At 38.1% G+C, this 12,766-nt stretch overlaps 2 protein-coding genes across 2 annotated transcripts in view; both read left to right on the top strand.

The window, feature by feature from the left end:
• Window positions 1-12,766, top strand: part of adgrv1 (adhesion G protein-coupled receptor V1) — an 84,257-nt gene that overhangs the window by 25,883 nt on the left and 45,608 nt on the right. Inside the window, exons 12-28 of the mRNA XM_057349206.1 lie at window positions 276-485; window positions 1,131-1,261; window positions 1,411-1,510; window positions 1,741-1,920; window positions 1,996-2,159; window positions 2,275-2,362; window positions 2,519-2,539; window positions 3,709-3,787; window positions 3,885-4,023; window positions 4,102-4,243; window positions 4,332-4,597; window positions 4,743-4,918; window positions 5,000-5,127; window positions 5,216-5,385; window positions 6,064-6,210; window positions 6,340-6,420; window positions 6,512-6,776. Of these exons, the coding sequence (XP_057205189.1) occupies window positions 276-485; window positions 1,131-1,261; window positions 1,411-1,510; window positions 1,741-1,920; window positions 1,996-2,159; window positions 2,275-2,362; window positions 2,519-2,539; window positions 3,709-3,787; window positions 3,885-4,023; window positions 4,102-4,243; window positions 4,332-4,597; window positions 4,743-4,918; window positions 5,000-5,127; window positions 5,216-5,385; window positions 6,064-6,210; window positions 6,340-6,420; window positions 6,512-6,776 (2,487 nt within the window). The remainder of the gene's footprint in view (window positions 1-275; window positions 486-1,130; window positions 1,262-1,410; window positions 1,511-1,740; window positions 1,921-1,995; window positions 2,160-2,274; window positions 2,363-2,518; window positions 2,540-3,708; window positions 3,788-3,884; window positions 4,024-4,101; window positions 4,244-4,331; window positions 4,598-4,742; window positions 4,919-4,999; window positions 5,128-5,215; window positions 5,386-6,063; window positions 6,211-6,339; window positions 6,421-6,511; window positions 6,777-12,766) is intronic.
• Window positions 8,297-11,209, top strand: LOC130564272 (adhesion G-protein coupled receptor V1-like). Its single transcript, XM_057350237.1, has 6 exons — window positions 8,297-8,523; window positions 8,609-8,853; window positions 8,930-9,111; window positions 9,205-10,013; window positions 10,308-10,517; window positions 11,111-11,209. The coding sequence occupies exons 2-6, from the start codon at window positions 8,647-8,649 to the stop codon at window positions 11,164-11,166; spliced, it is 1,464 nt and encodes a 487-aa protein (XP_057206220.1). The 5' UTR covers window positions 8,297-8,523; window positions 8,609-8,646; the 3' UTR covers window positions 11,167-11,209.

The following is a 12,766-nucleotide window of genomic DNA, read 5'->3' as shown; positions in this document are numbered from 1 at the left end:
ATTATTATTACTTTATAATTTTGTAAAGTAAAGTCAATTAGAAATTAGAAACTTAGTAATAAAGTAGAATAAGTTTAGAAAGCACCAACATTATTAACTGAAAATAAATAAAAACTAAAATGAAATTAAATTAAATATATTAAACCTATATAGCAATATAAAATGTATAAATAAATGCACCCCCCCTACAAATTAAACTTAAATTAACATGAAAAATAAAAATAACCCCCTACAATAAAACTTGAAACATGTTGACCTCATTCTTTTCCTTTAAGGTGATGTGAAGAAGACCCTTGAGATTGTCATCACAGATGACATGGAACCTGAGGACAATGAGACCATACAGATTGGATTAGTAAGGACTGAGGGTGGTAGCCGTATCCTACCAAGTTCGGACACAGTCACCATCCTTATCCTTGCAAATGACAATGCAGCGGGTGTGGTGGGCTTTCACACAGCCTCGCGATCCTTTATTGTCAAAGAGGGTGAGTGTTTAGCTTTTCTTCCCTCAGTCTGTAGTAGTCTGGCATTATATCATTACTTCACTAAACTCGGCATGAGGATTGTATTTATTTTCCTTAATAAAGGAGGCTTTGAGAGCATAATACGTAATTTAGATTCTAATATAGATATTTCCTCATGTGTGGAGGCATTTAAAATGCATTGTAATGGGATGATTAGGTTTCAGTTTGGTGCTCCTTAGAGACCATTAATGTAGTACAAAGATGATGACATGAGAGAAGACTGATCTCCAACAGCTGGTACATTGAAGAAGTTCGTCGTCATGCATGCAAGAATTCTGTCCCTATAGGATCTTTATACCTAGTTAAGCCACTTGGTTTAGCTGTGGTAGGCCTAGACTTGTGTTATATGCTTACACATACTCTGATGAAGGGATATTATTCTTGTGTTTTAAAACCGTATGGGTGGTCAGTTTTATTTGAAGTTGAAAAACTAGCATAATAAATTACCAGTGAACAGATACACTTTAGCGTGAAGTTCATGTAATTTACACACTATATTAAATCCAATATAATAACCAATATTCACCAATTGTGCACCCCTTATCACCTGATAGGCAACAGGATGAAATTGAAAATAAAGAAGATATTAAATGTTGACTGTAACAGGTGAGAGATTGCCACTGCTGGTGGAGAGAACTGCTCCTGCTATTGGAAATGTCACAGTGGAGTGGAGGATTGAAGGCCCTCAAGTCTTAATGACTTTTGTAGACATATCAGGAACTCTCTTTTTCTCTGAGGTAATAAAGAAAATCAGCAACATTGGAGGTTCATGCCAGTCATACCAGCCTTTTAAAATAATTGCCAATGTATTGCAAATCTATTGGTCTACAATGGATTGAACATTAGTTTATGGTTTAACGTTCTGTTCCCTCTTCTGTTTTTTCAGGGTATGCTAAATAGTACTATAATCTTGAAGTTGCTGGAGGATAACACACCAGAAGAAAAACAGGAGTACAGGGTTATTCTGTCGAATATACAAACTAATGGTATTTATCAGAAACACACAGAAGTGGTTCCTCACAAGTTTCAAGTACTGTACATTACAAAAATTATAATCTCAGGTTAAAGATAATTTGGCTCTAAATCAGCGATATGAATTAAATATTTATTAAACTCTGTTTTGTTGTCCTGTTGTCTTGTTACATTTAGCAAACGTTGTTTTATAACAATAATGTTAGGAACTGGAGCAGATCATTGTCATGCATTTGTTTCCCAGGAGTTACCAAGACAGGCATGGCAGTTCTGAGTGTCCAGGGTCGTGTAGCAGTGGTGAGCGTGGAAGCTAGTGATGAGCCGTTTGGCCTTCTCAGCATCACCCCATCCTCCCTGATGATAACCACAGAGGAAAAAGACACGACTGTCAGGATTTACATAAATAGAGAGTTTGGTGCATCAGGTTAGTCACACTGAAGAAACACAATGCTGTTCCAAACTATGGTGATGTAAGTTTTTTTTTTACTTTTTTCCACAGGCGCTGTGAATATAAGCTTTGAGACTGTGAGAGGTTCTCTGCAGGACCTCACACAGACTGGTGGAGCTCTGGCTGAACCAGGACAGGATTTTAAACATGTCTCCAGTTCTGTGATTATGCAGGATGGACAAACATCCGTGTCCATCCCCATCACTATTATAGATGTATGAGGGTCTAGCATTTAGTACATTTCTCTTGGTGTATTCTGACATAAAATATGTTAAGATTTTCATTAATTATATTTGAATAAATCAAGAACCATATATGTTTCATCAACAGGATGACATACCTGAGTTGCAAGAGTTTTTCCTTGTCAATATAACATCGGCTGTTCTCATTACCACCCTCCCCACTGGACCCATACTGAGTAAGATAATGGCACTTTGCTGATTGTTTCCGATCTGTTCACTTTCACTGTTTTTATATTTGATAAGGTTGTTTTCCTTCCTTTATGTGTCATTTCAATCATAATTCATATTGTCTGCGTTCTTCGTCTCCAATCTTATTTCACACCCTTTCCTAGAGATTTACTATACATTGAAAGGTAATGGTACATACTCGCATCTTGACATGCTGTAGTGCTTTGTTTATTGCCTGTGGTATATTTAGAACCTGTAGAATAGTATGTTGTAAAATATGTGACAAACTGGGCTCTCAAGTTTTATCAAAAGTTTAGAGTGAGATCACATCTGTTAAAAGAGGAGCCACTCAAAAATTCAGCAGCGGCTCCTCAGCCCCACCCAATTCTCTCAAGGTTTTCTAGCAGTTCAATTGTACTATTGTTAAAATTGACCAGCACAAATATTTTTTTTACAAATTGGTAAATCTGATAAAAAATCTGACAAATAAATCCAAATAAAGAATTTAGAATAATAAAAAAATCTCATCTCATCTGATGGTGAGTAAATGATGACAGAATTTTCATTTATGAGTGGACTGTCCCTTTAAGGCTGATGTCTTTGAGTCAAGAGGAGCATATGATCATGTCATAAATATAAAAAACAGGCACTGCAAGATTTAAACAAAAAACAATATTGATGCTTTTGGTATTGTAATTATGATTATACATTAAAATCGTTTTGCATGTCATATTCTTATAGGATAGGCAGACTAACTGTTTATGAGTGATTATATTGCAGTTTTTGCATTAGTAAATCTTCACGTTGTCTCTCAGCAGCATGAAAAAGAAACGTTTATTTAATGAGCCTCGTCCATTAATTATTTCTCAGCGTAAGAAATACAAGGTGTGGCATGTGTATTTCTCACGTTGAGAAATAAGGGATGACTCGTCCCAATTTATACAGTTAATGGACGAGGCAAATTAAATGTGAAGATGAACTAAACGTGTCAGTTACAGCATTACGTTCACGTCCGATTACGGTGCATCAAAGATTTTTTTTCTGTGTTCACAGCGCTGAGCATCACAACCAATCGGCAGCGCGTGAACGCAATGACCAATCAGAAGTTTAGAACAGGTGAACAGGTTGAAATGCGTGTGTCTCACGGTGAATGCGTGAGACTTGAGAGACCTGTTGACAAGTAATTTGTCAGTGCTTTGTGCATGTAGTCAGTTTAGATGAATCAAAAACTGGAGTAATAAAGGTTGAATAATAACCCGGACTTTACTCGTTTAACAAAACCAGAGCAACTACATTTAAGTGTGTGTGTGTGTGTGTTTGAATGTGATGCCTGATGATGTGCCTGTCTATACAGATACTGATGGTCTTATGGCAGAGATTAGCATTGACGCTAATGATGGAATCCAAGGGATTGTTGCCTGGCAAAACATAAAGTATGATCATCAAGACCTAAGTTTTCTACACAACGCATAGTATGTTTGAGAAATGAATAAAATGATTCTGGAATTCATGATTTTTTTTATTCCTCAGCTGTGTTGTAAATGAGACAATCAGGGTTTTAACTCTTGTGGCCTACCGAGATGCTGGGACATATGGAAATGTATCCTTGTTCTTCTATGCCCAGAATCTAGAGGCTCAATTGGGTCTGGATTTTAATGTCACTCCATCAGTGAGTCAATTTAAATTTAAATTCTAAATCTCACTGCATCTCAATGATCATGATTCACTGAATATGCATGTTATGCAGATGATCAACTTCGCGGATGGAGAGCAACACAAATTTATCGAAGTGCAGATTTTAGATGATAACATTCCTGAGGGGGACGAGACGTTCCAGCTAATCCTAGCAAACCCATCTGTAGGGCTGGAACTAGGAGAAAACACTTCAGGTCTGTCTGCTGGGTAACACTGAAACTTCACCATGTTCACTGACTTTTTTACTCTCAAGTTGTAATCTATTATCATTTGTTTCCATAGCTACCGTGACTATTCTGGCCAATGATGATGGCAATGGAATAATTTCCTTCAATAATATTGAGCATTTCCTGTTGAGAGAGCCCACCTCTGTATCAGGTCTTGGGGAGAGTGTGGCTACCCTCTACATCTTACGAGACCCTCCTCAGGGCACATTTGGCACTGTAACAGTCCAGTTCACCATCACTGATGCCAATGGATCTCTTTATACTGATGATCTCACACCTTCCTATGGCTTTGTGGTGCTTGAGGATGGAGTCAGATTTAAGGTATTATCTTTATTAGTGTAATAGGCATTTTACAGTACCAGGAATTGTTGAGTAGAGAAACTGCATACTGTATTTGACCCAATGATTTGCCAAATAGGAGACTTTTCATAGGGTTATAACAGGGTAGGTTTTTTTGGGGTTCTAGACATTGGAGATTTGGGCTGTTCTGGATGCAGAGCCAGAGGTGAATGAAACATTCATTGTTACACTGTCTAGTCCTACTGGAGGTGCACGGTTAGGACACTCACTGGAGACTTTCATCACAGTCCTGCAGAACCAGGCTCCTCTAGGGCTCTTCAGAATATCACCGTCATTCAACAGGTACATGCATATACAGCCTTCCACACCATTGTTAGCTCAAACTAACCTACATAATAAATACCTCTGTGTGTGTTTTTTCAGGACTCTGGACAGTATGACAGTAGAAGAATACAATGGAAGAGTGTTTCTCACCGTGTCTCGCAGTAATGGACTGGAATCGGCAGTCAGCGTGGAATGGGAGACCCGTTCAGGCACAGCATTTGGGATGAGTAAGAAAGTTTACAGTAACAAGTTAATTCCGCTGTTGAGCTCATTGAATTGAAAAAGTTTGTATAAAATTAAATGTTCATATATCAGGGGGAGAGCATCCGGTGCTGGCTGTGTATCAGTCTGTCGGGGACAGCTTTGCATCAGTCTGGTGTCAAGTGCCCAATGAAGATTCTACTGTGGTTCTGAGGCTGCTCAAAGGTCCATCTCAGAACCAAGCTATTCTGTACAGGTGGCAAGGGGTCTTAGTGCCTGTGGAGGTATGAAGTAATAAAATGAATTTATTTTAAAGCTAAGTGTAGGTTTTATATAACCTGTTATGTTACCTTGTTCTTAGATTAAATAAAACACATTTTATTTTGTGCAGGGAAGTATATTATTGTTATTTTTTGTGATATTTTGATTCTCTTTAAATGTCCTTGTAGAATGAAAAGGGATAGTTCACCCAAAAATAACAATTTTGTCATCATTTACTCATCTTCGAGTTGTTCCAAATCTGTAAACATTTCTTTGTTCTGATGAACACAGAGAAAGATATTTGGAGAATGTCAGTAACCAAACAGTTCTTGGACCCCATTGACTCCCATAGTAGGAAAAATTACTTTGGAATTTGTTTGTTCTGTTGAACACAAAAGAATATATTTTAGGACAGCAAACAGTTCTGGGGAACTTTTGACTACCATTGTAATTTTTCCTACTATGGTAGTCAATGGGGTCCAAGAAATGTTTGGTTACAAGCTTTCGTCCAAATATCTTTCTCTGTGTTCATCAGAAATGTATACAGGTTTGGAACAACTAGAGAGTAAGTAATTCATGAATGAATTTTCATGTTTGGGTGAACTATCCCTTTAATAATTTTAATAATCCGTATTAACTTTCCTTCATCTCTTTTTATCTATTCTTTCTGTTTCTTTCTTTGTTCATTTTCATACTTATAGTTTATCAGTGTCGAGAGTCCCAGCTCTTGTGTGGGTTTTGCAGTAAACGGTTCCAGCTATGTGGCAGTGTCCCATGCACATAGCACCATGCCAACAACAGCCAGAATCAGCTTATATCATCTTCAGGCAGATCTTAACCTCACTCACGTAAGTGAACAAACTCTGATAATTTTCCCAAATTTATAATCTGATTGTGATCATATACTGTGGTTGTTTATAGATATAGATAGACACCGTAAACACTATTGTGCTTAATTTTGTCTGCTTTGTTTGTAGGGACACACACTTTCTGTGAGTGGCTTTGGTATTAAGCACTTCTCTATTGAAACGCAGCAATATTTAATTGCTTCTAGTGAGGTAAAATCATTCAGACATATAAAAGAGAAAATTATTTATTGGCACAGAGAAATAAAAAGTACAATACTGAGATCATTTAATTTGTCTTCAGATCTTTGAGTGGACTGGTGACTCATTCTCTCTCCATCAAAATTTGGGGTTACAAGGAATTACCACAGTCACACCCTTCAGAGGAAGCAGTGGTAGTTTACAGCACCTGGCTGTGTGCATGAACAAAACCTCAGATACGTGCCTCATCTACCAGTGGAGTAATGGACATTTTCAGAAACCTCAATCTCTAACAGTCAATGCAAGAGTCAAACAAGTGGAGTCATTTGACATGGGAGGAGATACATTTCTTGCTGTTGTTACTGAAGGTAACAGTCATATGTAGTCAATAGTAATTTTATGCATTTACTGCTGTTTTTACTGGTTTTAATTTTGAAAGGTTTGTCGATGAGGTGAAAGAAATTTAGTGATTTCTTTTATTTCAAGATTTGTTCTCTGGTTTCTACTGTGTTTTTAGTATTCAGTAGCCTACAACAACAACCATACATGCTTTTTGGTTTAACTTTTAGGCCCGGTTTCACAGACATGGCTTAGCTTAAGCCAGGACTATGCCTTAGTTCAGTGGTTCCCAAACTGGGGTACGCGTACCCCCGGGGGTATGCCAGGTGACGGAGGGGGTACGTGAACAAAATCCTGAAATCTACTGTTTACTTAATTATAACGCACCTGACAATCAACCAGTCATGTTTTTCTCACAAGCTAAATATAAAGACGTGCTCCCTCNAACAGGGCCAAAACGCCACTCTCCACATGAAACAAGAGGTTCTGTCATGATTCTGCCACTAGGTCAAGAAAAGCAAGACAAGATGGGGCAGAACCGTGACAGTTACTGCCCAACACTGTTTACAACATCATTTTAATCAGGTGGTTTTAACGGATTTTGGCGTGATTCAACTTTCTAGTTTCCTACTTAATACATCAGTTTTCATAAATGAATAATCACAAAAAAACAAGTGTTTCATAACTAAAATTAAATTAATCATTTATCCGAACGAAAAATGAAGTAACATTTGAAAATGGTATGGTTTTATGGACAAGGAAAGAAAAGAACAGGCGAGCAGAAAGTGAAACAAATAAAATCTCGGAAAATATTTCCCAGGTTGTTCTTAATAATAAAACAGAATGCATCTCAATACTTGCAACTCAAAATTAAACACCTGGATTACAGCCATTTTTGAAGATGATGCATCAACTGTTTCTTTCTTATGGAGAGTATCGTATTGCACCTATATTTCATAGAAGAAAAAGTGTTTTAGTAAATACAAATAAAATAAGTAACATTCAAAATCAACATTGCGTGAATAAAATAATAAACTGTTTTGGCGTTGCGCTTATCTTAACATTTTTTTCCTGTGCTGATATTGTTCCGTCCCTGACCTTCCCCTGAATGAAACCGGTAAGTTTCCCATGTCAAAGAAGGCGGAGCATCAGAGCACACCTACCTATTACGCAATGGTACGCAAAAGGTGTTTACCGGCCAACATGATTTTTCCCGGAGAGTTCTTTTTGGTTTGCAGCACCAAACTAGTCAAATTAATTGTCGTTTGGACCAGATTTTGTTTGAAATGATGTCACATACGGCCGATTTTGAATGTAGTATGCCGGGCCCTTAATCATGCTGATGTGAAAAAAATGACGAGAATGAGTGCATGCTGTCATTAAAACAACAGGGACACAAAATAATAAATTTAAACTCAAAATATTTTGATAAAAAATATTTTAAAATGAAAATTTTTTGAAAAACAATATTCAATAGTGATATCACTTCATAATATTTAAACTCACTTCACATTTTAACATTTGTTAAATGTCTGACATATGTCTGAATGTCTTAACTAGGAGAGGACTACAGTGTGGCCTCTTCTGATGTGGTTCTGCTGGAAGGAGAAAGCAGCAAGGCCGTCCCTATTCTTATAATCAATGATGTGGTGCCTGAGCTTGAGGAAACCTTTCGAATTGAGCTTCTCGACCAGACCACCGGGGGCGTTCTCCTGGGAGGGCTCACACAGGCAGTCATTACCATCCTGCCCTCAGATGATCCGTATGGATCTTTTGGTTAGTTTCTTATTAATTACACTCTTGTCATCAATTAAAAAGCACATTCCTTTTTAAGTGATTAATGCATCTTTTGATTTGTTAGTTTTTCAGGCTGTGCCTGTCACAATAGAGGAACCAGCGATGAATGCTTTTGAGGTCTCTCTACCCATAGTAAGAAACGCAGGGACTATAGGTGATGTGGTTGTCCAATGGAGAGCCACTGTCAACGGTAGACCTGCTACTGGTGACCTTCGACCTGCGTCTGGTGAAGTCAGATTTGCTCCTGGAGAAACCGTAAAGACACTGAAAGTAGAGGTCTTGGCTGATGATGTGCCTGAAATTGAAGAGGTGATTGTTTTTATGGGTTTTTGGAAAGAAGAATCTTGTATAGACTAACACTAAAATCAAAACTTGTTTGCTTTAGGTTATAAAAGTTGAACTCATAAATGCTTCCAATGGTGGGAACATTGGGGCTGAGAAAGTGGTTGATATCATTGTTCCTGCCAATGACAACCCACATGGAACTGTGTACTTTGAGCAAGCCATATACCGTGTGCAGGAACCACTGGAAGAGGTCTATATTGCCAACATCACAGTTAGAAGGAGGTTTGGAATTTGTCAGTTTTTTTATTTCTGCTAAATAATTTTTATTTTCTGCTAGTTTTGAACTACACAACATTATCGTTTTTCTCATCCTAGTGGTGGTACGTTAGGCTTGCTGGAGATCCTTTACAGCACCTCTGAGATAGATGTTGTAAGCAATGCTTTGAAGGATGGCCGGAACCTTTTGCTTTACTACGATTCTCCATTGTCCGGAGCTCTTTCTACTGCCCTCAGCAGACCCTTTAACGTTACCTCAGCCACAAACGTCTTGAACTTCTGTGCAGCGTTCTGTCTTCGAGAGCGAGCTTGTCAAGCTTTCAGCTACACCAGTGCCCCCAGAGCAAGTTGCTTCTGGGTAACATCTGGGACCAGCCAGTTGAGCTCTGCCCCACAAACCGTCACGTATTTAAAAAATACCACAGCTGCCACTTCACTGTTTAGCTCACAGGCTGTTGCAGGGAGTGACTACATAACCATGACCGCCCAAACAGCAATCATGCTTGACAGGTCAGGGATGGCTAACCTCACTGTAACAATCTTGACTGACTCTTTACCAGAGGTAGATGAGAGTTTCTTGATTAAGATCCTGAGCGTTAACTTGATCAACATGACCACAGCTACCAAAAACTTGCCAGCATTACAGCAGCCTGACACAGCTGTGGTAACTATAGGGATGAATGGAGATGCGTTTGGAATATTTCTCCTTTACAGCATTAGCCCCAATGCAACTGAAGATGGATTGTATCTGGAGGTGAGAGAGAATCCAAGAACCTCAGTGTTGTTGGTTATTGAGCGGAGAGGAGGCAGTATGGCACAGGTGACAGTTGAGTGGAAGTATGTTGGGGGCACTGCCACACCCAATGCTGATTTCAGTGGAATGGGGGAGATAGTTATCTTTGCAGAGGGTGAGTCATGTAACAATGCATTATTATTACTTTATAATTTTGTAAAGTAAAGTCAATTAGAAATTAGAAACTTAGTAATAAAGTAGAATAAGTTTAGAAAGCACCAACATTATTAACTGAAAATAAATAAAAACTAAAATGAAATTAAATTAAATATATTAAACCTATATAGCAATATAAAATGTATAAATAAATGCACCCCCCCTACAAATTAAACTTAAATTAACATGAAAAATAAAAATAACCCCCTACAATAAAACTTGAAACATGTTGACCTCATTCTTTTCCTTTAAGGTGATGTGAAGAAGACCCTTGAGATTGTCATCACAGATGACATGGAACCTGAGGACAATGAGACCATACAGATTGGATTAGTAAGGACTGAGGGTGGTAGCCGTATCCTACCAAGTTCGGACACAGTCACCATCCTTATCCTTGCAAATGACAATGCAGCGGGTGTGGTGGGCTTTCACACAGCCTCGCGATCCTTTATTGTCAAAGAGGGTGAGTGTTTAGCTTTTCTTCCCTCAGTCTGTAGTAGTCTGGCATTATATCATTACTTCACTAAACTCGGCATGAGGATTGTATTTATTTTCCTTAATAAAGGAGGCTTTGAGAGCATAATACGTAATTTAGATTCTAATATAGATATTTCCTCATGTGTGGAGGCATTTAAAATGCATTGTAATGGGATGATTAGGTTTCAGTTTGGTGCTCCTTAGAGACCATTAATGTAGTACAAAGATGATGACATGAGAGAAGACTGATCTCCAACAGCTGGTACATTGAAGAAGTTCGTCGTCATGCATGCAAGAATTCTGTCCCTATAGGATCTTTATACCTAGTTAAGCCACTTGGTTTAGCTGTGGTAGGCCTAGACTTGTGTTATATGCTTACACATACTCTGATGAAGGGATATTATTCTTGTGTTTTAAAACCGTATGGGTGGTCAGTTTTATTTGAAGTTGAAAAACTAGCATAATAAATTACCAGTGAACAGATACACTTTAGCGTGAAGTTCATGTAATTTACACACTATATTAAATCCAATATAATAACCAATATTCACCAATTGTGCACCCCTTATCACCTGATAGGCAACAGGATGAAATTGAAAATAAAGAAGATATTAAATGTTGACTGTAACAGGTGAGAGATTGCCACTGCTGGTGGAGAGAACTGCTCCTGCTATTGGAAATGTCACAGTGGAGTGGAGGATTGAAGGCCCTCAAGTCTTAATGACTTTTGTAGACATATCAGGAACTCTCTTTTTCTCTGAGGTAATAAAGAAAATCAGCAACATTGGAGGTTCATGCCAGTCATACCAGCCTTTTAAAATAATTGCCAATGTATTGCAAATCTATTGGTCTACAATGGATTGAACATTAGTTTATGGTTTAACGTTCTGTTCCCTCTTCTGTTTTTTCAGGGTATGCTAAATAGTACTATAATCTTGAAGTTGCTGGAGGATAACACACCAGAAGAAAAACAGGAGTACAGGGTTATTCTGTCGAATATACAAACTAATGGTATTTATCAGAAACACACAGAAGTGGTTCCTCACAAGTTTCAAGTACTGTACATTACAAAAATTATAATCTCAGGTTAAAGATAATTTGGCTCTAAATCAGCGATATGAATTAAATATTTATTAAACTCTGTTTTGTTGTCCTGTTGTCTTGTTACATTTAGCAAACGTTGTTTTATAACAATAATGTTAGGAACTGGAGCAGATCATTGTCATGCATTTGTTTCCCAGGAGTTACCAAGACAGGCATGGCAGTTCTGAGTGTCCAGGGTCGTGTAGCAGTGGTGAGCGTGGAAGCTAGTGATGAGCCGTTTGGCCTTCTCAGCATCACCCCATCCTCCCTGATGATAACCACAGAGGAAAAAGACACGACTGTCAGGATTTACATAAATAGAGAGTTTGGTGCATCAGGTTAGTCACACTGAAGAAACACAATGCTGTTCCAAACTATGGTGATGTAAGTTTTTTTTTTACTTTTTTCCACAGGCGCTGTGAATATAAGCTTTGAGACTGTGAGAGGTTCTCTGCAGGACCTCACACAGACTGGTGGAGCTCTGGCTGAACCAGGACAGGATTTTAAACATGTCTCCAGTTCTGTGATTATGCAGGATGGACAAACATCCGTGTCCATCCCCATCACTATTATAGATGTATGAGGGTCTAGCATTTAGTACATTTCTCTTGGTGTATTCTGACATAAAATATGTTAAGATTTTCATTAATTATATTTGAATAAATCAAGAACCATATATGTTTCATCAACAGGATGACATACCTGAGTTGCAAGAGTTTTTCCTTGTCAATATAACATCGGCTGTTCTCATTACCACCCTCCCCACTGGACCCATACTGAGTAAGATAATGGCACTTTGCTGATTGTTTCCGATCTGTTCACTTTCACTGTTTTTATATTTGATAAGGTTGTTTTCCTTCCTTTATGTGTCATTTCAATCATAATTCATATTGTCTGCGTTCTTCGTCTCCAATCTTATTTCACACCCTTTCCTAGAGATTTACTATACATTGAAAGGTAATGGTACATACTCGCATCTTGACATGCTGTAGTGCTTTGTTTATTGCCTGTGGTATATTTAGAACCTGTAGAATAGTATGTTGTAAAATATGTGACAAACTGGGCTCTCAAGTTTTATCAAAAGTTTAGAGTGAGATCACATCTGTTAAAAGAGGAGCCACTCAAAAATTCAGCAGCGGCTCCTCAGCCCCA

Source organism: Triplophysa rosa, linkage group LG2 (genome assembly GCF_024868665.1).
Source record: "Triplophysa rosa linkage group LG2, Trosa_1v2, whole genome shotgun sequence".
In the NCBI taxonomy this organism is placed as follows: Eukaryota; Metazoa; Chordata; class Actinopteri; order Cypriniformes; family Nemacheilidae; genus Triplophysa; species Triplophysa rosa.
This window is presented reverse-complemented; position numbering and strand designations above follow the sequence as displayed.

Excerpts from the sequence above, each read along its gene's own strand:
- LOC130564272 (XM_057350237.1), top strand. The coding sequence starts at position 8,647 with ATGAATGCTTTTGAGGTCTCTCTACCCATAGTAAGAAACGCAGGGACT. Across the intron at positions 9,112-9,204 it reads AACATCACAGTTAGAAGGAG|TGGTGGTACGTTAGGCTTGC; the intron begins GTTTGGAATTTG and ends TTCTCATCCTAG. Across the intron at positions 10,518-11,110 it reads ATCCTTTATTGTCAAAGAGG|GCAACAGGATGAAATTGAAA; the intron begins GTGAGTGTTTAG and ends ATCACCTGATAG.